The sequence below is a fragment of the Poecilia reticulata genome, chromosome 12 (genome assembly GCF_904066995.2).
Source record: "Poecilia reticulata chromosome 12, P_reticulata-male-v2, whole genome shotgun sequence".
Lineage (NCBI taxonomy): Eukaryota > Metazoa > Chordata > Actinopteri > Cyprinodontiformes > Poeciliidae > Poecilia > Poecilia reticulata.
Genome location: NC_088841.1, coordinates 5,887,025 through 5,909,265, shown reverse-complemented (window position 1 = coordinate 5,909,265; position 22,241 = coordinate 5,887,025). Strand labels below are relative to the sequence as shown.

Sequence of the window (22,241 nt, the reverse complement as noted above, 5' to 3'; positions counted from 1 at the left end):
GAGAATTTGCTCTATGCAAAAATATTAGTACCTAACCTGAGCCATCTTTGGAGACAATAACTCTCTTGAAGTGTTTGGAATATTCAAATATCAATTAGCCACAGTTCAGTAAGATGTGTAATATGGTGGTGGTGGCATTTATTCTGGGATTACTTTTCTTAAACTGGAACTTTTTCCTATCAAGGTGAATGAAATGAAGAATAGACCCAGGGAGTTTTGACCCAAACCTTTCAGTTGTCTGCTTAAAAACTAAAGCATTACTGTAAGTTCAACAATAGGCTACAATCAACAAAAAATAGCTTTATTAAAAAGCAGACATATGTGGGGTCACTTGAAGAGAACTGGACAAAGAGGTGGTCTTACAATTTCATATATTGTGAAATGTGAAATACTGATAAACGCTTGATCAAAAACTTTTTACCTCAGCAAAAAAAAAATCTTGTTTAAACTTTTCTTTTTACCCTCAAAAATGAAACATTTTTAAACACAGTTTTTGTGATTTTCTGAAAATCAAGCTTAAAACTGGATAAATAATAAACTCCTAAAATTGTATATATTAAAAAAGCACACACGCACGCACAACCTTGTAACTGTAAACCGGTTTTTAAATTTTTTTAAACCGCAGCTCACTGGTACACTTATTTTCCTACTAGTCCCATGACTCCTCTCCCAAGATGGTGGAAACAACGGCGTTGGGTTGTACTCTTACTCTTTTGAGCTCCCCTACAATTTAAGGTACGTTACCGCCACCTGCTGGATTGGAATATAAACCGGGATTATAGAGGGAAAGAATTATAATCCTACATTACGTTCTCCAAACTAAGGCCTGTCTCAAATTTACCAATAAATAAATAAATAAATATTTGATTTTAGACCTTTGAGAAAAGCAAGTCCGACATCAAAAGGCTGAAAAATATAAAAAAAATGTAGTGGCCTTAAAGTCTTAACTTAAATTAAGATGGTGTAGGGGTAACCTTAAACAAAACATTATAGCGATTAGAAAAAACAAACTCCAATGTGACTGAATCAAAACAATTCTTCAAAAAAAAAAAAAAAATCTGAAAAATTTAAGTGACAAAAAACTCAAGCACCGTAGACATCAATATCTAAATCTCCATTATTGCACCGTGTGTCTTTTATACATATTTTCTCTTGTCACATTTTTCTATGACTTTTTAAAGTTTTTAAATCATGCCAAATGTATTTTGTGTATTATTAGCACGTGCAAGGATTGATTTTCACAATAAAATGATGTGCAGCTGGCGCAACCGTTTTATTGCCAATTATTACAAAAGAAAAAAAATACTCTCATCCGAACGTGACGTGATTACGTCGTAGACTTTACGCTCCCCTAGGAGCGTCGGATAAAGCTGTGCGATGAATGAGACGGGAGACTGACAGAGGGCAGAGGGGTGGATGATGATGACGATGATGATGAAGACGAAGGAGGAGAATGATCAAGCCAACGAAGCATCGCCGTCGTAGTTTTTCGTCACCCGCATGCCTGTTTTGGAGAAATACCGAGGAAAAAATAACACGTAAAGACTCCTCCGTACAGATGCTGGAGCTCTCGCCAACGTAAACCATCGGGTGAAGCTGAGCTGCTGTCTAATCTCAGAGGAGAACGGAACGTGATGGTAAAACCCGGAGAGGGAACCAAATTTCTTTTGCATCATCTCCAGGAGCAACGGAGAGAATGGAGCGCCGTCTGAAAGGAAGATGTTTGTCGCCTCCGAGCTGCAGTAAATGCCTCACATGCAGTGAAACTCAGTAATATTTCTCAGCCGGAGGCTTTTTTTTTTTTTTAATGGCACGTCGGACTGTGGTGAAAAATAAGCGACTAAAGCTGGGATTTATGAACTCGCGCGATTTGTTTAAATAGGAATGTGAATATTTCTCCTCTTTTTTTCTTATTCATCCCACTTATGAGATTTGACGCCAGCTCCTTGTATTTATAAGCGAGCTAAAATCTTATTGGTCAAGGCTTGGTAATGTTTCGAACACTTTTACCAGCATTTACTGTCGAGCCTTTCAGTATTTTCCCCCAACTTTCAACTTAAAATAGCCTAATTCTGTCCTAAACTAGGCTCCGTTTGCTGTCAGCCAGCTCCATAATCCTTTAAAGTCGAGCAGCTTGCTTATTTGGCTAACGGTAGCAGCAACCAGCGTCTGTGCTGCTGTTGTGTTGTCGGTCATCATGCATGCACCGACACGTTTCGCTCCGACGAGACCAGCCGAAAGGATGTGCCCAAGGGCATAGCAGCACAGCCAGCCATGTCTGACTGAGAGCAACCGAACGGCTCCGCAGAGCGGTCCAGAACCCCACAGCGAGCAGAGCAGAGCAGAGCAGAGCGGCTTTATTCAGAGGGGGAAGACGGCGGATCAACACCAGCAGCAACTAGTCCGTTCCCCCCCTCAGCAGGAGTCCATCGACTGGATCATTTTCGACCCAACTTGGCACCCAAACCAAGCAGAAATGGGGTATGTAACTGGCGGCACACTCAACGAAAAGCTGTAACACTCCACTCAGCGTTGGGAGGGGAGTGGGGGGGGGGTTGGCTGACTTTTGTTTTTGGGTTTCGTGGAGCCGAGCTGAGTCTCATCTTTCCTGTCCCACACAACACAAAGCTAGCGTGCTACTCACAGCTAACTGTAAATGAAGTGCTCCTGACAGTGTCATTCCCCCCTTACACCGGAAAATAAGGAGAAAACTGGTCCTGACAGACACCGCGATACTCTGAGGGTGGGTGATATGGGCTTAAAAAATATCACGGTATTTTGTGGTAGTGTTGTGAAAACCATAGTAACTATTTTTTACATCTTCTTTTTAAGACAACTGTGGTTTTAACTGTGTATGAAAGCAATCAAAGCCCCACAAACTCCTTAGGACCAGAGGCACATAAAAATGTTTCAACCTTATTAATATTGATGCTGTCAATGAACAAAGAGTGGAGAAAAACGATGAAACTAACAATCCCAAAAGTATGGACAGCTTTGGGAAGAGTTTACACACCATTAATTGGAATTTATTGTGACATTTTTTATTATAAATAAAATTTGTTGTGATAAATTATGAAAGATATAATAAATCATTTATTATACGATAAATTGTATGAATTCACAGTAGCCCAGGGCTACTTTGAAATCTGGCTCATTGAGGCAATTTTCTTTTGCCATCTTGGTTTAGATGTTCTGTTATGGTAAATATATAAAAGACAAACCATCAGGCTTTGTAGGGATGCAACAACAATAGCATTACTTGTTTTTCCTACATTATTATCCTCTCCTTAGTGAGGTTAAATAAAGTTAAATAGAAAAAAGAGAATGACATCTATATTATCCAAATTAGTATATACATTTCTAATCAGGAATAATAATTCCAATTAAATATGTCTACAACAGGCAGACTCGGCAAAACATGACATTTTCAATTCTGAATATAAAGTGTACAAGGAGTCCAACATTATCTTTATCTATAAGATAATGTAATTAGATATACAGAACTGTATACTTTCTGACTGCATAACTCATGTACCCAGAATTGACCTTTTGTTCACAGGTGACAGTTAACCAGTTTAATTAGACAGCTTCCCATTATTTAACGTACAGACAAATTACTGTCAACACCACAAATACAGTGGGCCTATTTATATTGTTTTAGTTTTATTAGCTTTATAAATGTGACTGCATTATGCATTTTGAATTACGAGTCACACACCTTTCTAGTTGATGGCGGTAATGCACCAAAATGTTGCTTTGCTTTGCTCACTACTTCAGGCAAAACAATACCTCAATTGTTACTTTGACTAGACCATTCTGATTCTAAAAGTTAACTTACCGAGACTCTAAAAGAGAGCCTCTTTTTCTTCAATAAAAACTCCACTCGTTTGCATCGTACTGGATGATAAATTGTCCCAGAAGTCATTGTGATAAAACGATAATATTGTTGTTTTGAGACCATTTTCAGTAGACTGGTTATGATATAATAATGCAAGTTTGCAGTCTGAAATACCATTGAACATTAAATTAGCACACAACAGTAACTGGAAGATACTTTATATATTCCCCCCCCCCCAAAAAAAACCACAACAACCATCAGCTCATCAACAACGTGCAAATTGTTTTTCATTTTTTCAAAGTAACTTTTACTCGAAACCAAAAGTTGGTTATTTAAAAAGTAACCAAATTTTGTAAGTAACTCCATGTCAAACATTGAGAAACCCTTCAAATTCATCCCAGCTGGGCAGCAGTGCGCAGGAACTGCCCAGCTGGAGAATGAGGCTGTAACCTTTTTTTAACTCTTTAACTTTTAACTGCGCACTTAAAAGCAGCGGTTGCTGGTTTCAACAGCCAAATTGGTGTATTAGAATTAAATGTGTGTGAAATGAGCTGCTGCATGATTTTTGTTTTTGTGACCTTTTGTTCCCACTTGTCAATATTATGGATGCACACAGACATGAAGTATTGATATCTTTGCCTGTGCAGCTCTTGCAAAGACAAAGTCCTGATAAAATGCTAAATAAACTCCATAAAAGATCCCAATAATTCCACTTTAATTCTTTTACACATTGTTTCAAGCAGCTGATCGTCATTCATTTTCACTTCAGATTACAGAAACTGTGACCCAGTAAGCCACGAATCGCAGTGCAGCACATGTTTTAGCTTCAGAAGTAACAGCCTTTAATTAAGTGCGTCGCAGCAGAACCTGCAGATGTTTGGTGATTCTCCTGATCAAGGGCGACCTACTTCTGACTTCAGATGAAAGCAGATGACGTGGCGTGTGATTGGTTTGTTGTCGTATTGGGCTCGGAGGAGGAGAGGAGTGAACTGCTAACCTCTTCATGCGCATCAATGTTCAAGCCCACGAGGTTATAATACAGCAAACAACTGATTCCTCAAGCACAGAAAAAGAGGGCATCTCAAGCATGTGTGGACGTGACCCGCAATTAAGGTCTTGTCCTGCGTCTGTCTCTGTCTTCCTCACCATCTTAGTATTTCAAAGCAATTAAACATTTTAAAATTGGTTTTCCTATTTATTGTACGGTTTAGCATGAGTCTACCATACCACTGTCAGACAACGCGCTGAAAATTTTAAGTGAGATGAACAGCTTTAAATAGGGATGCACAATATATTGGCACTAACATCGGTATTGGTCAATATTAGTCATTTTTTTTAGCATACCCGGATCAGTCCGATAAAACTATTCAGATACGATATGTTTTCATCTTATTTGCTGCATGTATTCCCTCTCTGTCATTACCCTCTTTCCTGTCGAACTACTTTCATTTAATAAAGGCCACTAGAGCCAACAAAACCTTTTTTTTAAAAAAAAACTAAATGTTTTTTAGCCAGAAGTTGTCCAAAATATAAATACATTTAATGTTTCCACTGTTCATATAAAATTTGATCAAGTTGACGCTATATAACCAGTTGTTGAAGTAGAATTTTGCCATCTATTTTATTTTTTCATGAGTTAGTATTAATTTTATAGCACAATAAAGTAACTATATTAACGTTAGTTGTCAAAGAAAAGGCTGCATGTATCAAATATGAGTTAAAAGAAATTTGACTTTGTAATTTAATGCCTTGAAAGTTGACCTCTGCCTCTTTAACAACTGCACTTTCTGATACTCCACCCGCAGGAAGTCATCACAACCCTTTAAAGTTTTTATCAGTGTTTCACTGAGAAGTAGCTCTTAGAATGAGTTCCACCACATGCTTGCTAATTGCTTCTGGCTAGTCTGAAGGAGCTCAGTGGGGGAAGTAGAAGCTTGGAAGCTTAGAAACTGCTGTTCTGAGTAGGAGCTTAGTCCTAGAAGGCGGAGCTAGGTCCTGCCAGGTGTTTTGTACAGCTGAATGGTTGCCATGGGAGATTAAAGGATTCAAGCCAACACTCCACGTGTATTTTTGATGAGGCAATAAAATTAGAACTTGATGTAAAGCTCAAAAAAGTCACATTTACATAATACTGCACCTTTAAAAAAAAACCATTAACCCTCCAATAAAAAGGCTGATTCAAAAAATTGGGACTATTTCTTAAAATACAAAACTTTGGCATCTTATTTTTAAATTGAAAAGGGAGAAATACAATTATGCTTTCAACTTCTAACACAGTAATTTCAGTTTTGAGGCTTTTGTTAAGATGTGACTTTGTGAAGTTCTTCTTCTATTCCTTTCAGGTCCCTGAGGAGTTTGCTTGGATAGCGAATCAGAGTAAAAGCAGCGTTTTAAGTGCCAGTCTTAGAAAATGTAACTTTTTCTCTGTATTAATTCTCCGTAGCGCTTTGCTGTGTATGTGCTTGTGTAAGGAGCTGCTGCTGTGGAGCAGCATATGGGAGTCTGACTGGAGGCTTTGCCTTGCCAGGCGCCTGCTGTCTCCCTCTGCGCGGCGAGTGGGTTAACTGACAGGGACACCGGGATCGGATTGGGCCAGGGCGCACGTGGGAAGGAGAGCCAGAGATGGAAGTTGGAGGATATACGCTGCTCACGGCCGGCCCCGCATCACGTGGGCCGTTGCCTTGACAATGTGGCATCAGCGAAGTTAGCGATACAGGGTTATTACTGCTGTGCACAGCGAGCCCAAGCTGCGGCCATTTACGCTGAAGGTTTTATCTTGTAGAAGTCAGATTGTTTTCTCTTTATTTTTTTTTTATCTCCCAATGAAGAAATGGGTATATAAAATGCATAGTGCTTTAGGCCCAGATTTTAAAAGTGCAGTTTCCTTTTGGATAGTACACAACTTCAGTACCTGTGATCTAACCTAATGCTTTTTAGTTTCTGACAAATTAAATCTTACTGGTCGCTCTTAGAGTTTCTGAAAGTGAAGAGCATTAAAGATCCCCATTAGCATCAGCAGCATGCTGCTTTAGCTATTCTTCTTGGGGTCATTATGCCAAAAATGACATATTTGCAAAAACAATCACGTCACAGGTGAGGTTTTTATATAACACATTCTATTTTCCATCTCCATCTATTTCAGATATTTTTAGTGAGCTCCATTCATGCATTGCTCTAAACATGATTGTAGTTATCAGTCTCCTGTTAAGAAAGTGTTTAAAATATGGCTACACAATATTAGAAAAACATGGTAGATACAGTAATATTGGTGAATGTTGTGATTATTAACAGAAACAAAATTTAGCTTTTTTAAGTGCTCTTAAAAACACCGTTGTAATACACTTCTTTAGGACAGCAGTCAGAAAGAAGTGTGATTTGTCACTAAACTGCACACAATCACTTTAGTTGGTCATATTTAAAATTCATTGATATTTATTTATACTTTCACTGAAACAAACGGGGAAGAGAATGGTAAAACCAACAATCCCGACAATTCGGACAGCTTTAAACATCAATTGGAATTTGTTGTGATAATGATAAATCAAAACTCTTACCATAAAAAATTTATCGCGATAAATGATAAACGATATATGCCCACTCCTAGTTGGGAAATTGTCTAAGGTATGAATTTTGCTCATTTCGTTCATATTTTTGTTCTTTCCTGTGGAAAGCCAGCTTTTTTGTGGAACCTCAGTCGTTGGGAATGTTTCTGCCGGCTGTATTTGGAGAACTGCTGAGCTGATGAGCTTTGCAGTCAGATTCCTGTCAAAGCACTCGTCATTGAGACTTGAATACCCCAATACGCTTCATTGTGAAAAGGGATTATGGGCTAACGTTGACCACACTCACTCATAGAGACGCATAAAAACTGTAGCTGATTTTCATCGGGGGCATAATGGCACACCAGTGGTACTCTGATACTCTATGGCTGAACAACCACCACACCCACATATGGTGCTCTGGGGGGCGGGGGGGGGGGAAGTTGGGACTCCTCATATCAAAGTGAAGCCAATTCTACTGTATTGTTAAAGTTGACCAGAATCTTCACAGAAAACCAAATTTTCCAGGTGTCAGTTATCGCTAGCAAGTGAGGTTAGACATACTATTCTGTTGACATACTACAGTGCCTGCAGCCTGTTCTTGTCAGTGAAAATCCAGTGTACACCCCCTCCCATTATCACATCTTTCTGATTAACAGTCTGTCTTTTAAGTAACGTCTGCCAGTGCTCCGTTCTGCTAACTTAATTAGCACACCGAGACCAGACGGGAGATTCCCAGTGACGGGAACAAAGGCTGGATCCCAGGGGAGTTCTGGGACACTCATCTTCCAGCTAAGACTTTATTACTTTTACTTTTTCTAGAAGCATAGCAGACAGATACTCTTGTGATAAACTTGCATTTATGGGTGTTTTCACACCTGATAGTTCGGTAGACTTGGTTCAATTGGGGACCAAAATTACAGCATTTGTTCCATTTTCACTTGGTGCTGTTCTCTTTCACACTGCACTGAGTCAAACCAATGTTCAGTGTGAATGCGGTGGCGTTACACCACAATCACACTGAACGACTGAATGAAACGACATGAAAACCTCTGACGAAAACATGAGGGCAAATAAAAATTGAGTGGCATTAGATTTTGCAGCTTAAGGATTTCACTTTTGTTGTTGGTAAAACACCACGAGACAGGTTTGCTTAGGTTGTTTTTTTCCCAGATAGTCCTCTATCTGCTTTTGGATCAGTTTCCGGTCCGTTTGGCGTTCACATACACATTCAAACCACTCCAGATTTAAAAACCTTACCGAGACCTAGGCTTTCAGATGGACTGGATTTCAATTGCGGATTCACACCTCCTCAAACGAAACAGACTTTGAGGAGGTGGACTGGAGCTCAACTAAAGCGGACTAACAGAGTTGGTGTGAAAGCACCCCAGAGATCCTGTTACATGGCTGAGTTTCTAAAAGCCTTAATGGGCACCACTTAACCAACTTTTGTTTCATTTTTGGCTAATTGTTTTTGACCTGAGAGAACGAAAGCGGATCTCATTTAATCCTCTTCCTGTGTAGCACTAAGTGGTGTCGGCAGTTTGCATGTTGTTATGATCATATCTGTGTAAAATACAGTTATCGACATGGTAACCAAAGCACGGATAGATGTCACTCCTGGCGTTACTTTGTCTTCAGTCGTGCCAGCGCCAAACTTGTTGAGTCAGTCCGCTGCTGACTCAGAAATTATCAGATGCATTTGCATGACATTTTCACTGCAAGTCTTAACATTTAGTCATTCGACAAAGTGGTGACTGTTCCTCATAATGACTGTTCCAAAATCACAAATTTATCCCTATTTGGGACAAACTTTACATTCCTCACCTATTGTAAAAACACTCCGATGCAAGAAATGTCATAAAGCTACATGTCTAGGCTATCTGAATAACTAGTTGGATTTCTGGTCAGACAATAATGTTTGAAAAAGCTTTCTGGACGGTTTTGCACCTGCGTTAAGCATGTCCATGAATTATTTGCATCGGCTGAAGAAGAAGCTTCAGGAATTCAAGAATCATGTAATCGTACGTTATTGATGATCAAGATCTCTTAATAAACTCATCTGTGACACTTCTGGGAGCCATGCCGCAAAATCATGTATTATTTTTTATGTGCAGTACCTGTATTTTAGATTGTGGACATGTTGTTGACCTAACAAGTCTGGTTTTCCCACCGTTTTGGTATTTTTTTAGCCTTTATTGAAAGAAAAGCTGCATAAAGAGATGCATTAGGAGGTAGAAGAAGTGGTTCTTCTAGCTTATAGTGAAGACCTGACGTGAGGATACAGTAGGCTGTGTCCTAACTTTGTGATTTACTCCCAACTTCACTATGTCTGAATCCCAAGTTGAAAAGAGAGTTGGATTGGTAAGTTTGATTTTCAGTGGACAGATTCAATAAACTATTGTTTGATTTTGCTGCCTTTATGCATTCGACCACTTGGGCAACACTTGGACTAACGGCAGTTGTACAGCAGCATGATCAAAAACTGATTTAATTTACTACAAATATGTCAGAAGTATAGAATAAGAGTACAGGATGTAAAGAAAAAAATTCTCTGATAAATTTAACTGACATTTAGGGGATGTTCAATGCCTTAGATATTTTTTGTATCCATCCCCTGACATTTTTTTAATAACCTTTGCAATCATTTTCTTGAAGTGTTCTTTTGTCTTCTAATGTAATCTATTTTAGCTACATCCAACTGTCCAATACGTTTTACAACTACAGTAGCCATAATTCCACATTCTGACAAAGGAAAACTGAGCTACTAACCTTAGTGCATACTTCACAGTTTTGTCATTTAAACATTTCGGTTACGTTTTTAGACGAATTTGCAGCCAGTAGCGATTACCTGCAGCTGTGTCTAACCAAATGAATCTCAGATCAAATCTGTAATCCTTTAACAGCAACAAACATTTGTGTTTCCTTTAAGTTCGCTTTGGCCTTTAGAAATATACAAACGTGTGTCATATTCCTGCAGTGACTGAAATCGGAGCGAAGCGACAAGCAGCCGCGTCGTGTTGTGAACATTTACGGTTGTGGAGTCGTTGCCTTTTAATCCAAGGCCTTGTGAGATTTTCATCCATAGCTTTGCCTGGAAGTCGTCCAGTGGCAGCTGATCTCTGTATGTTTGCACAGGTTGCTTCCAGGTCACCTTAGGCATCACTGCCTCTCTCTTCATGCGAGCGCAGGCGGGCGCTGCCGGTCAGACCTGGCAGGCAGGAACTCACTCACACACATTAGACAGAAAAAATACAACCCATAGGTTTTTTTTTTATTATTATTTTGATCCTTCATCATTCGAGAGTGGGGCTCTGCTGTAAAGAGTAGAGGTAATGATGACACAGTTAGAGCTCTCTGTATTTTTCTACTGTTTTAGGCGCAATTTAAAGCAGTAGATATGATGCTGACCTTTATCATGTAGTTATCAGTGATCAATACTTTACCTCATTTCTATTAACACATTTTGCTGTGTTGCAACTACAAACGTCAATGCGTTGAACTTTGATTATTAGGGATGCTGCAACTAACAATTTAGTTCTTGATTAATCTATTGCTTATTTTGATGATTAATTGGATAAGAAAAATTGGCACATTCTGCAGATTTTAAGTTCTTTTTATACTAATTTTTAAAATGACATTAAAAGATGCAAATAAATTTTATTCTTTTTGACTAAAACATATAATTAACAAGGACACATCTGCACTGGAAACAAACAAAACATGTGAGAAGCTCAGTCCTTTCTGCTTGGCTAATCTGACGTTTTTGGATTAACCTTTTTTTAATGGCATTTCAACCTGATAAAGCTAAAATAATGTTTTTTATTACGATTATTGTTGTTATTGTGTCTTAAATGTGAAGTTTTGGCTCAACCACTACTTTGACTATGTTTGTCTTTCAGTAAATTGATTTTTTTTAGTTTGTCTGCTCCAGTTAATTTATTGATTTCTAAAGTAGTTGATGGTTATTTCAAAAATCAGTTTATTATGATTATTTACAATTAATTGTTACAATATGCTAGACCAGCTCAAAGTAATGCATAGTTGTAAAACAGAAAGATTTTTTAAAAAATGAAGAGAAATATCAGAAAAGCTTGGCATGCGTTTGAATTATTCTAATACCCCTAAATAAAATCTAATGCTTTTCACCTCATTTGTAAATGGAGTCCAGCTGAGTGTAGTTTATGATCATTCTGCATCTGTTGTGTGAAAACCTAAAGTTTCCAATCCCCATTATGAAGCAAACATCAAAGTAGCAAAAGTTTGTCCTGTAAAGTCGTGAGTCTGAGTTCAGATGCTTGCCGTTGTTGGGTTTTAATACATTTGGGAAACATTTTGTTTCCTCTACCAGCTTCAGGGAGATCGGATCCTGTTTTCTCTCTAGCCTGTGTGTCACTTCACAACATGACATTTGAGGCGTTTGGTTGTTAAAACAGTTTGAACTGGGAAATCTCTCCTCTGTTCCCTCTCACTCCCTGACATATTTGCTGCACCACGCTTCTCTTCCAGTCGGGATAAATGATTCCAGCCTCATGTTTTTTATTATCCATGCCCACAGTGAGAGTCCGGGAATGTTCTCCACCTTGCCTCCTGAGTAATTGGTGAATTGCCATGAACTTTTGCACAAGCCCTTCCTGATCTCGAGAGGCTTCGTCTAATCTTGGAGTTAATAAAAATCATCTTTGCGATGAACATTTTACTCGTTTTCTGTCTCTGTTGATCATATGTATCATTCTGTATTTAAGCTGGTGGGAGTAAAACAAGGAGCGTTGCAGGAGGGATTTTTAACCTTTAGAGTCGCCGTTTGGACTGCTGCCTCTGAGAAAATTGGAGGACTTGAGTTACTTTGAATTATTTAAGCAGTCTTTAGCTGCAGCAACATCTCTGTATGTCAGAGACGCTTCAGGAGGTCAAATGCAGGTCAGATTTTACCTCCGGAGCAGCAGGGCATTAACCAACGTAGAACGCCGATCCACGTACGCAATAAAAACGAGCCGATTTCTGTAGTAAACAGACGGATGAAGACAAGGTTTCCTGCACCTGAGATGTCTAAGCGGAACAACACTTCATGGAGATTGGAGAATGCTGCTTGTTGTTTGTTTTTTTTCCATCTTTACTATAGATTCCGTACATGTGATTGAAAAAAAGGGCCAAGACGTATGCAGATTATGTGAGATAATCCTCCATCCAGATGTGGAGGAAGCGGGGTAGCGGTTCAGAGCAGAATCCACTGGACATGCGTTCGTCCTGCAGCGCACACACCCGGTCTGCACTGAGGCTTCGTTCAGTTCAGCTCAGCCTAACGACCCTCGATTAATCGATTAATTGTTAACTGGAATATTCAGACTCAAAACCCCCAACGTATTTGGAGCAGTAATTAAGGAAAAACTGTACAAAAATATTAGCATTTTGCATTTAAGATAAAAAATATTTTGTCTGAAATATGTTTAAGCCAAAACTCTTCAAGCAGCATCGTTTTTGCATTTTAGACAATAACATGTTTATTTTCTTAATTTAAAAAAGTCTCTGAATTATTCATTTGTATCTTTTAATGTATTTCTAATATTATATAAAAAGTGGTTAAATAAAAAATCTGTAGAATGTGCTGTTTTTGATATCTGATTAATCAATAGAACAATCGATTAATCGATTACTAAAATAAGCAGTGATTATTATCAGTGATTATTTTAGTAATAATCATTCTTTAAACATTTTTCATTGTTTAAAGAAGGCTTTCTCTGTCTCTGAAGCATAATTTGATGCTGATATTGATTTTCTTTTACATCTGATTTTGATCAATTCTGTTTTTCTTTACGCAAACTACAACGCATGCGAAATCATATGTTGTTTTATGTTAAAAATGATACGGAGCCACGTCCACCATCTCTTCTGTCAATCAATGTGTCAAATCCCCGACTTCAACATCATTCTACCTAACTTTCTAACATATGGCCAAACCGAGATTGACAGAGGTGTGGCAAAAGCAAATGAGTTGGATTAGCAGTGCTTGCTAACATCTGATGGTCTCATCCAGGACATGTCACTGTGGAATGTCATCTATATGGCCTGAAAATTGAGCTGTTAATAGGTGTTCGTGCTTTGTCTCGTTTAATGTCGGCCAGTAAGGAAGAAAAGTCTCATCTTTTCATGTAATTACACATCCTAACTTCAGAGACGCCTTTATTGAGATGCTTCTTCTTCTCTTCCTGTGCAGTGAGCAGCCCATCTTCAGTACGCGGGCCCACGTCTTCCAGATCGACCCGAGCACCAAGAAGAACTGGGTTCCTACCAGTAAGCACGCCGTCACAGTCTCCTACTTCTTCGACAGTACCAGGAATGTGTATCGGATCATCAGTCTGGATGGCTCCAAGGTATGCTTAAGCAATCTGATTATCCAAAAATGTACTTAGGACTCTGGCACACTTTACGTTGCACAGAAAAGCCTCTTTAACTTTTGCAATACGGCTCGTTGAAGTTTAATCTCATCAGGGGGGGCAAATAAACTTTGCGTGTTACATGTCTGCTTTGCCTCGCCTCACTGCTGGGGCCTCTGATATGTATGTGGCAGTGATTATTTTAGTCCTGAGGCACAGGGCTGGAGTTTGCACAGTTACGTAAGAGGTTCTCCGGGTGACTGGTGTCACTGTCGAACCAGCAAGTTAGCGTCGTTCCGCTGGAAATAGCAGGCAAAGCTCGGTGGTGCTGGAACGGAGGGGCGGTGTTATCCAGACAACAAAACATCGTTTCACCCACCAGAGGTGAAAGTCGCACGACGCCGACGCGTGCTGTTCCCTAAATTCCAGAGTGGAAGCTTTCTGAGAGAGCAAAATCTTCTCCTCACATCAAAAAACAACTCCTAATTTACAGATTTGTTTAACATGTTGACGGATCAAAGTTTCAGGAAGACCTTTGACGCCCTGCCTTCTCTGATCTAATCAGTATCTAACAAACATGGAGCTCGGAAGAGAAAAATAATGATCATTTTTCTCTCCAACCTCTCTTGAAGTTGAAGATGTGCCTGCTGCCCTCAAGTGGCCAAACAAATTATAACCATAAAACTTTCTATTAAACAGCAAACCGAAAAACAAAAACGTCAATCAACACAAGAAACCTCTCACTGAAGTTATGTAACTAAAGCAGGTAAGACTAGATGTTTGGGAGTAGGGTGCCCTAACTTTTATTTAGTACAAAAAGTGACTTTTTTATTTTACTTACTTTTTAAATATACATTTTGGTCCATATATTTTGTTTAATTTGTAATTTTATGTCCTATTTTACCTTACACCCACGGTGATGATCTGTGACTGTGGTCAGCTGAGGTTTAAATTAAATACATCTTGTTTAATGTGTAAAACGAGGTTTGTTTTTGTTGAGCACAATTAAATTGTTTTCTTTTAATAAGATAAAAAAGAGAGATTATTCATTTTAAATCTGAGTCTTTCCAAAGGAACATAAAACTAAATATAAAAATTAAATTGTCCTTTTTTAAATGTCTTCAAAGTTTTCCTAGAAACATAATCGCCTAGGGGGCGCCATGCCCTGTATTTGCCATTCATTTGATGTGCAAGCTGAAATGGGAAGTCAATGAGCCGCAGAGTCCAGACCAAACAAAATGGATGGAGTCAAGAGTTGAATCAGGCAGATACCGAAGCATCCGACAGTCAGCCAGTCAAGCCTCTGAGGGAAGGTTTGCATGAGACTGAAATGATGTTGAAACTAATGAGCATCAAATGCCACAGATCCCATGTCATCCTGCGTCATGATGTAAATATTTTTATTATAGTTGACTTTTCATACTATTTCGAACAGTTTGGCCTTTAGGTTATAAATTTGTGTTGGTGTAAGGGCCACCAGTCGGCTTTTAAAGTTTTCACCTGCGTTGGGGCTGGGCAATGAATCGATTTTATCGACTCGTCAAGTTTTTGGTTTATGAAGATTTAATTAATTTGGATTTTTGTTTTCACCAATGTGTTCCTTGCGTTTTCATAGTTCAGAGTGATGTCGGCACGCCCGAGGCCGCCATCTTGTTTGACAAACGTGTTTTAGAGCTTCTGCTTGTTTGGACTTTAAATTCGGGTCAAATCTACAACGGGTTAGTAGGGCAAAGCAAAGATCTTTTTATTTTCAATTACAAGGACTACAAGAAGTAATTTTGTTGTTTGTAATTTGTTTATTAGAAAAGAGAGCATGAATAAAAATGATCAAAATTGGATCTGAGATTTTATTTTTAAGACATATCGCAAAGGCCTGATCTATTCCTGTTGTGACAAGAACATTGACCTGCTTCAATTTGCACTTTATTTGTGTTAAATATTTCGTCAAACCTACAGTTGTTGGCTATTTATTTAATCTTGCTCTCAAATAATAGATTCATCGTATTATTTGTTATTCGGAGGGCTGTTTATCTGCTGGTTGTATGTGTGAAATGTTTTAAAGGCCAAGTGAAAGTTTACTGCTTCAGCTGCTGTTTCCATAGTTAAACCGAAGGGTTCACGTTGAAAGCACCAGGAAAGAAAAATCGACTTGTACGACAACGTCCAATAAATCGAGCTAACTATACCAGCAGACCCAGAGTGGCCTCCCACGCTGATCAATAACATTACAGCCAGCTGGACTCAATTAGAAGCTCCTTATTGATGGTTTCCTGTGTGCTAAACTCCCACATCAGCGTTGATAGCCTCCCTGCAGCTGTCCTCCGCCAATGCAACCCTCCATCACCAGCAGCCATGACAAACGCCGGTCCCCGGCGATGTACGTTTCATCCTCCCACAGGCTATCATCAACAGCACCATCACCCCCAACATGACCTTCACCAAGACGTCGCAGAAGTTCGGCCAGTGGGCCGACAGCCGGGCCAACACCGTCTACGGCCTCGGCTTCTCGTCCGAGAGTCACTTGAGCAAGGTGGGTTGTGGGGGAGGGGTGATTACGCGTTGCTTATTTTGTTGAATTCCCGACAGAGCACCAGAGTCAGCTTCTACCTCTGGTTTCAGTTTGCGGAAAAATTTGCAGAGTTCAAGGAAGCGGCCCGGTTAGCGAAGGAGAAGTCCCAGGAGAAGACGGAGCTCAGCAGTACGCCCTCGCAGGTAACGAGCCTCCATCGTGTGGTCGTGTGTGTGTGTGTGTGTGAACAGTTGCGGTAGCCGCATCGCATCGACGTACCCTTGAACTTTTCACATTTTGGCACATTATAAGCCCAAACTTCAATGTATATCAGAGATTTTGAGGGAAATGTAAGAAGAAAAAATTTCCAGAATTGACACTCTCCATGCTATCCAATGAAGCCCATCGAGGTTTGTGATTGTGATGAGGAAAAAAAACCTTTAATTTTTAAGAGTTATGAATACTTTTGCAAGGTGCTTTGGTCGGCTGTATGTTTTTTGCATGATGTTTTAGAAGCCGCGTTGGTGTCCTGCTGAGGCTCCTTTGCTTTCTCTCTGACGGTTTCTTCTCAGGGTGGCGCTATAAAGCGGAATGTGTTATCTGTCAACAAACCTGGTAAAAAGAAGGTAAAACCACCTGAGCCAATCCTCCTCTTTCACTCCGGTCCAAGTCTTTCCCTTCAAGGTTCTCCTCAGTTTTGTGAAACCTGATCCCTGTAGCTGCTTTTAGGAAATAAGTAAGTCTTTCCTCATCTACGCTGATGAAATGAAACATACCCTACAGCCCCCTCTCCGCCTCCTTTGTCCTCCCAGTAGTTAAGCATATTTATTATTACTGAAAGTACAGTAATAAATCAAGACTACAACCACTTTGATAAATATCTTTCTATGATAGAGGTTATTAGCTTTGTGTAAACCAACTCAAGAAATTGGAGTAAGAGAGAGACTTGAAGCCCGGGTCTGCCACAGTTCCTGGATGTTCTGGTGTTGTCAGTCAGAAACCTGACAGAGGATTCAGCTGACCAACCGTGCTGGTTTACGAAACAGCTGGGTGTCAGACGGTAATGTAATGTAACATCACATGGAGATTTTTATGATCAGATAGGCTGTGTGCGGTTTATGTTGCGCCATCTGAGCAGTCGTACCACTATAAAAAAAATACAACTTACCACAGAATCTTACATCCTTGTTTATACGGTAAGTAAGAACTATAGGATTACAATAGCAGTTCAGCAGGAATAGAGCTGTGGATCAGCCGGTTGCTTCTGCTTTTGAGTTTGCAGCTCGTTTCCGTTCTCCAGATGTCAGCGGACCACAGAGTTCGTGGAGGGGGTGGTGGTGTGTCCAGACCGCTTGAAACGTCGCCAGTACTTGATGACTCGACAGAACAGTTGCAACTAGCAACACCTTCCTGAAAACTTCTCTCCATTTTTCTGATATGCAACCCATGCCAGCTTACAACCCCTACTTCCTGTTTATTACAGCCATGCACAACGTCAACAAGTTTGCTCAAAATTCACATGAAAATCGGATGAAAATAGAAATTCAGTACATTTTTTAAAAAATCTTTCCAATAAAGAGAAGCTGCTCTTCTGGTCCACTTTGCTACAGCTTTTACTTGTATCTGCTTTAGAGTATTCTGTGACTAATTTTTAAAACTCAGAAGTGTGGATCTTCTCTTTGAAACTGCTGGCGCTGAGAAGTGGCTTCTTGAGAAACTTTGTTTACTGATTCAGTTAATTTCCTTTTCCTTTTTTTTTTTTTTTTAATCATACCAGGAATCTGCGCCAGGTGACCTCCAGTCACCTTTGACCCCAGAAAGCATCAACGGTACAGACGAGGACAGAGTCACACCCAACACGCCGAAGCACAGCGAAGCCAGAGCAGAACCTCCCCAAAACGCTTTACCGTTCTCTCACAGGTGAGGCTGCGCTCAGACCATGTGGTTCGTCCTGTATCCAGCGGCACGCCGATGAGTCGTCAAGAGTAAACGACAGTGGGCCAAACACACACCCCTGGGGTGCACCAGTCCACAGAACGATGGTGCTGGAGGTGCCGTCTTCAGTACTCTGACCTTGGAAGTAAACCAATAACTATGATCAACAACTATAAATCCTGTATTTATATGTGACAAAACTTGTAAGATATGAAATTTGATCTTTTGTTTTCCCAAGTTTGGATAATTTTAGGGGGGGGATGCAAATGCAAAACATTTAGAGCTTCCAGACCTTATTTATTTCCCCATTATCTAAATGATTAAAATGTGAAAATCAGAAAAATAAATGTTTTCTTTTGCTTGTGATTATTATACTCGGATGTTGTCCAAATTCCTTCTCTTGCTCTTTGGATCTTTTCTTCCTTTCGTATTTCAACCTTCGTTGTATTATTTTGTTTTATCAGTCATTTGTCCTTTCTTCTTCTCTTCTTTATGTCCTTCCACTCTTCCTCCCTTCCCTTCACTTCCCTTGTCCCCTTCCTTCCTACACTTTCTTTCTTCTGCTTTCTCTCCCCTTTTCTTCTGTCTTTTTCCCCCTTCAACACTTTGGTTCCTGGTTACGTTTTGATTTTTGTCTTTAGTTACTCCTTCCTTGTTCTCCATTCCCTCCTTCTTTCATTCTCTCCTTGTTGCCCTGGTTTCCTTCCATAAATCCTTTATCCTTTCCTGTATATATTACTTTTCTTATTCCTTCCTCGCTCCCTTCCTTCCCGTCTGTCAGTCGATTACTTTTGCCTCATCAGTTAGATTTGGAGTAAAACAATAAAAAATGTGACCTGCTGCGGTTTTTATTGCATATCCAATAAAAAAGCCTCATTTGGTGTTTAATATCCCCCTGCTAACCTGTAACGTTACAAACTAGAACCTGCTGGCTCAGCCGACAGCGCGGCAGTTTGCCGATATTCACCTCCGCCGGCTTTTCGTTCCGTCTCCAGTTCCTCGAGCATCAACAAGCACTGGGAGGCCGAGCTGGCGGCGCTGAAGGGGAACAACGCCAAGCTGACGGCGGCGCTGCTCGAGTCCACGGCCAACGTCAAGCAGTGGAAGCAGCAGCTGGCGGCCTATCAGGAGGAGGCGGAGCGGCTGCACAAGCGGGTACGGCTTCGTCGCCGCCGGCAACGCGCTCCGGACCGGAGTTCACTTCAGACGGATGCTGTTTGTCTCGCAGGTGACGGAGCTGGAGTGCGTGAGCGGCCAAACGACGGTCAACAAGTCTCAGAAAACGGAGCTGAACAGAACAATAGAGGAGCTGGAGGCGGCGCTGAGGGCCAAGGAGGAGGTGAAGACCTTTACCATGCTGGGATTAATAATGGCTGTTTTGAAGGGTTGGAAAGTTTTTCTTTATTTCTGTATAAAGTTCTTGAACGCACTTCAAATTCAAACTAGAGTTTTGTAAAAAAAAACAAAAACAAAGAAAAAGATATAATGTTGCTCTTTTGACTTTTAATCAAATTTAGATTAAAAGTCTAAATTTGAAAAACGTTATTTACATTTGAGAGCAAATATTTTGTCACAATGTCTTAAGTGAAATTGAACTAAATTGTTTTAGGTCAGAATTAGCTAAATTAATTCTATTTGATAATGATTCAAAATATTTTTTTGCCACTTTATATTTTGTATATGTAATTAATTTGAGCTGGAAGGTCATTTATCTAAACACAATTTGTTTCGATTGTTTCAATTGAATTCATATTTTTTATTCTTAATGGCTCAATGACTCTTTTATATGTTAAATGAGGTCATTGAACTGTCAGTTGTGTGAGAAATACATTTAGAAACAACATTTTGCTATGTGAGTGTCAGACGCTCTAGAATAGTGTCACCAAAACAATAACAAAGGATGTCATATAGTGCTTGTTTTCATATTTCACTTTAGGAGCTGGAGAGACTTAAGGAGGAGGTGGAGAGTGCCAACGAGTTTAAGTTTCAAAAAGACTCCCTGACACAGAAACTAAAGGTGAGCAACAAGCTGCATGAGAGAGAGAGAGAGAGAGAGAGAGAGAGAGAGAGAGAGAGAGAGAGAGAGAGAGAGAGAGAGAGAGAGAGAGAGAGAGAGGCCCAGTAAATATCTGACCAGTATCGGCGATACTTTTTATTATTTAAGTTAGATATATCAGCAAATTTTTAATCTTATAGGTGGTTTGTGGATTTTTTTCCCCTTTAAATTATTTTTATTAAAACCTTGGGACAAATACTTTAATAATAAACATATTTTGCTTGTTTTAGGGGGGGGGGAATGCAACTTTTTTTTCTGTTATTTGAGAGAAAATCACAACAAATTATTTTTGTATGTTGAGTTGAGAAACTACAACACAAAAATGAAATCAAATTTCACGGAGCAATCCGAAACCGTAGTATCGCTCCGATACACGTCATCGATATTTCTGTTTGGCGCCAGGAGACGGAGTCGAGGAACCAGACGCTGGAGGCGCAGCTGAGCGACCTGGAGCAGCGCCTGGAGAGCAGCCAGCTGGAGCGGGAAGCCTACATGAAGAGCCTGCGCTCCCTGCTGGAGCTGCTGGACAGCAAGATCTTCGAGCTGACGGAGCTGCGGGACACGCTGGCCAAGCTGGTGGAGGGCAGCTAGAGCTCCTCCACCGCCCGACGTCGTCCCCAACACAACTTGAAATCTCTTCTCTCTTTCGTTTTTTTTTTTTTTGTACATGTTCAAGAGTTTACACGACTTGATGCATTAGCGGTACACGAACTTCGCCACTTCAGATGGTTTACAAACAGCCAAGTGAAGCCTTTTCTTTGCTCCACTGTGGAAAACCTTCTCATTATGATTTAGATTTTTTGTTGTTTTTTTTTTTTACCACCATGATATGCTAATCGACTGAGCTTCAGCGGAACACCGGAGCCGCGTCCTCGACTCCACGATTGCGCTTCAACGTTTTTCCTCACTTGTTCACTGAAATCAGCCAAACGAGCTCCTGCTCCTCCTTCGACTCGAGACGGATTTCTTTCCTTTACTCGCAGGATGAAGAGATAATCACAGGAACCGCCACACGAGGATGTCGGTTCGTCTTATATTCTTCTACAACCCATGAGCAATACACTAAAGGAGGTACCGCAAACTCTTCCCACTCTCACTTTCAGGTAACCTTCCTGCTCCTGCCGACTGGTTTGAACCAAAAGCGATTCAGGATTTTCTTCAGTCTCTTCTGTTTGTGTGTGAGTGAATCAGATTGTTTTTCCTGTTTTTCTTTTTGGTGCATTTTGAAGTGCAATGGTTTGAATTCTTGTTTTTTTTTTAAATTATTTATTACCAAAATATTTAGAATAAACAACATTGTAAAATGTTAATTTAATTGTCTGGTATGTGGCTGTGAAGATGGTTTTATTTCCGAGAGCATAAGGAAATCATGACGTATGCGACCGAATTAGTTTTTTTTTTCTTTTGCCAAATACTGTTTGTTCCTGTACAGATCTGAACTCTTGCTGATGTTGCCTTGGGCACTAAGATGCATCAATGGTAGCTAACTGATGGTACATTTGGGATTTTATTTTTCCTTGTGGGATTACCTGTTGCCAAAAATGAAAGAATATGCTAAAGTACGAACACCTGCAGAACACTATTTTAAGGGCTTGTTCTTGGTTTGGGTCAAACTTTGGGTGATTTTTAGTGGCGGCTTTAAACTTTAAAGGCGACGATGTGTGATGTTGCTGAAAAAGGCATTTGAAGAAATTTTAAATGTGAAGTGAAGACACATGATAAAACACAAATTGTAATTTTAAGTTTATATTAAAAGAAAATCTGATGAAGACAGTGATTTGGTCTCTTTTATTTTTCAGTCTGTGGAGAATCGTAGTAGTTCTATAGTTCAACAAAAGCACAAAAAAAAAAAGAGCAAACATCAGCTTATTTTGCTTTTACTTTTGTCAGTTTTGGTGCTCCATAGGTAAATCCCAAACAGGGTGATAAAAATAAAAGAAAATCTCAGCCACTGAAAATGTCAAAGTTAACTTCTATGAGCCTCCACATC

General features: G+C 39.8%; 1 protein-coding gene across 3 annotated transcripts; it reads left to right on the top strand.

The window, feature by feature from the left end:
• Positions 1 to 1,352: 1,352 nt before the first annotated feature.
• homer1 (homer scaffold protein 1) lies at positions 1,353 to 22,020 on the top strand. 3 transcript variants are annotated; one of them, XM_008423427.3, is made up of 10 exons: positions 1,353 to 2,481; positions 13,592 to 13,748; positions 16,150 to 16,281; positions 16,371 to 16,463; positions 16,833 to 16,886; positions 18,038 to 18,180; positions 19,191 to 19,350; positions 19,424 to 19,534; positions 20,132 to 20,212; positions 20,654 to 22,020. In XM_008423427.3, the coding sequence occupies exons 1-10, from the start codon at positions 2,477 to 2,479 to the stop codon at positions 20,840 to 20,842; spliced, it is 1,125 nt and encodes a 374-aa protein (XP_008421649.1). In that variant the 5' UTR covers positions 1,353 to 2,476; the 3' UTR covers positions 20,843 to 22,020. The 3 variants fall into 3 exon arrangements, with proteins under 3 accessions (XP_008421649.1, XP_008421650.1, XP_081469999.1); XM_008423428.3 differs by lacking the exon at positions 16,833 to 16,886 and having other exon boundaries at positions 1,356 to 2,481; XM_081613873.1 differs by lacking the exon at positions 1,353 to 2,481 and having other exon boundaries at positions 13,635 to 13,748; positions 16,046 to 16,281.
• The last annotated feature ends 221 nt before the right edge of the window (positions 22,021 to 22,241 follow it).

What these genes read in the sequence shown, in the direction of transcription:
- homer1 (XM_008423427.3), top strand. An exon ending in TCAGCAGTACGCCCTCGCAG is followed by an intron (nt 16,464 to 16,832) that starts GTAACGAGCCTC and finishes GTTTCTTCTCAG; the next exon opens with GGTGGCGCTATAAAGCGGAA. An exon ending in CGCTGAGGGCCAAGGAGGAG is followed by an intron (nt 19,535 to 20,131) that starts GTGAAGACCTTT and finishes ATTTCACTTTAG; the next exon opens with GAGCTGGAGAGACTTAAGGA.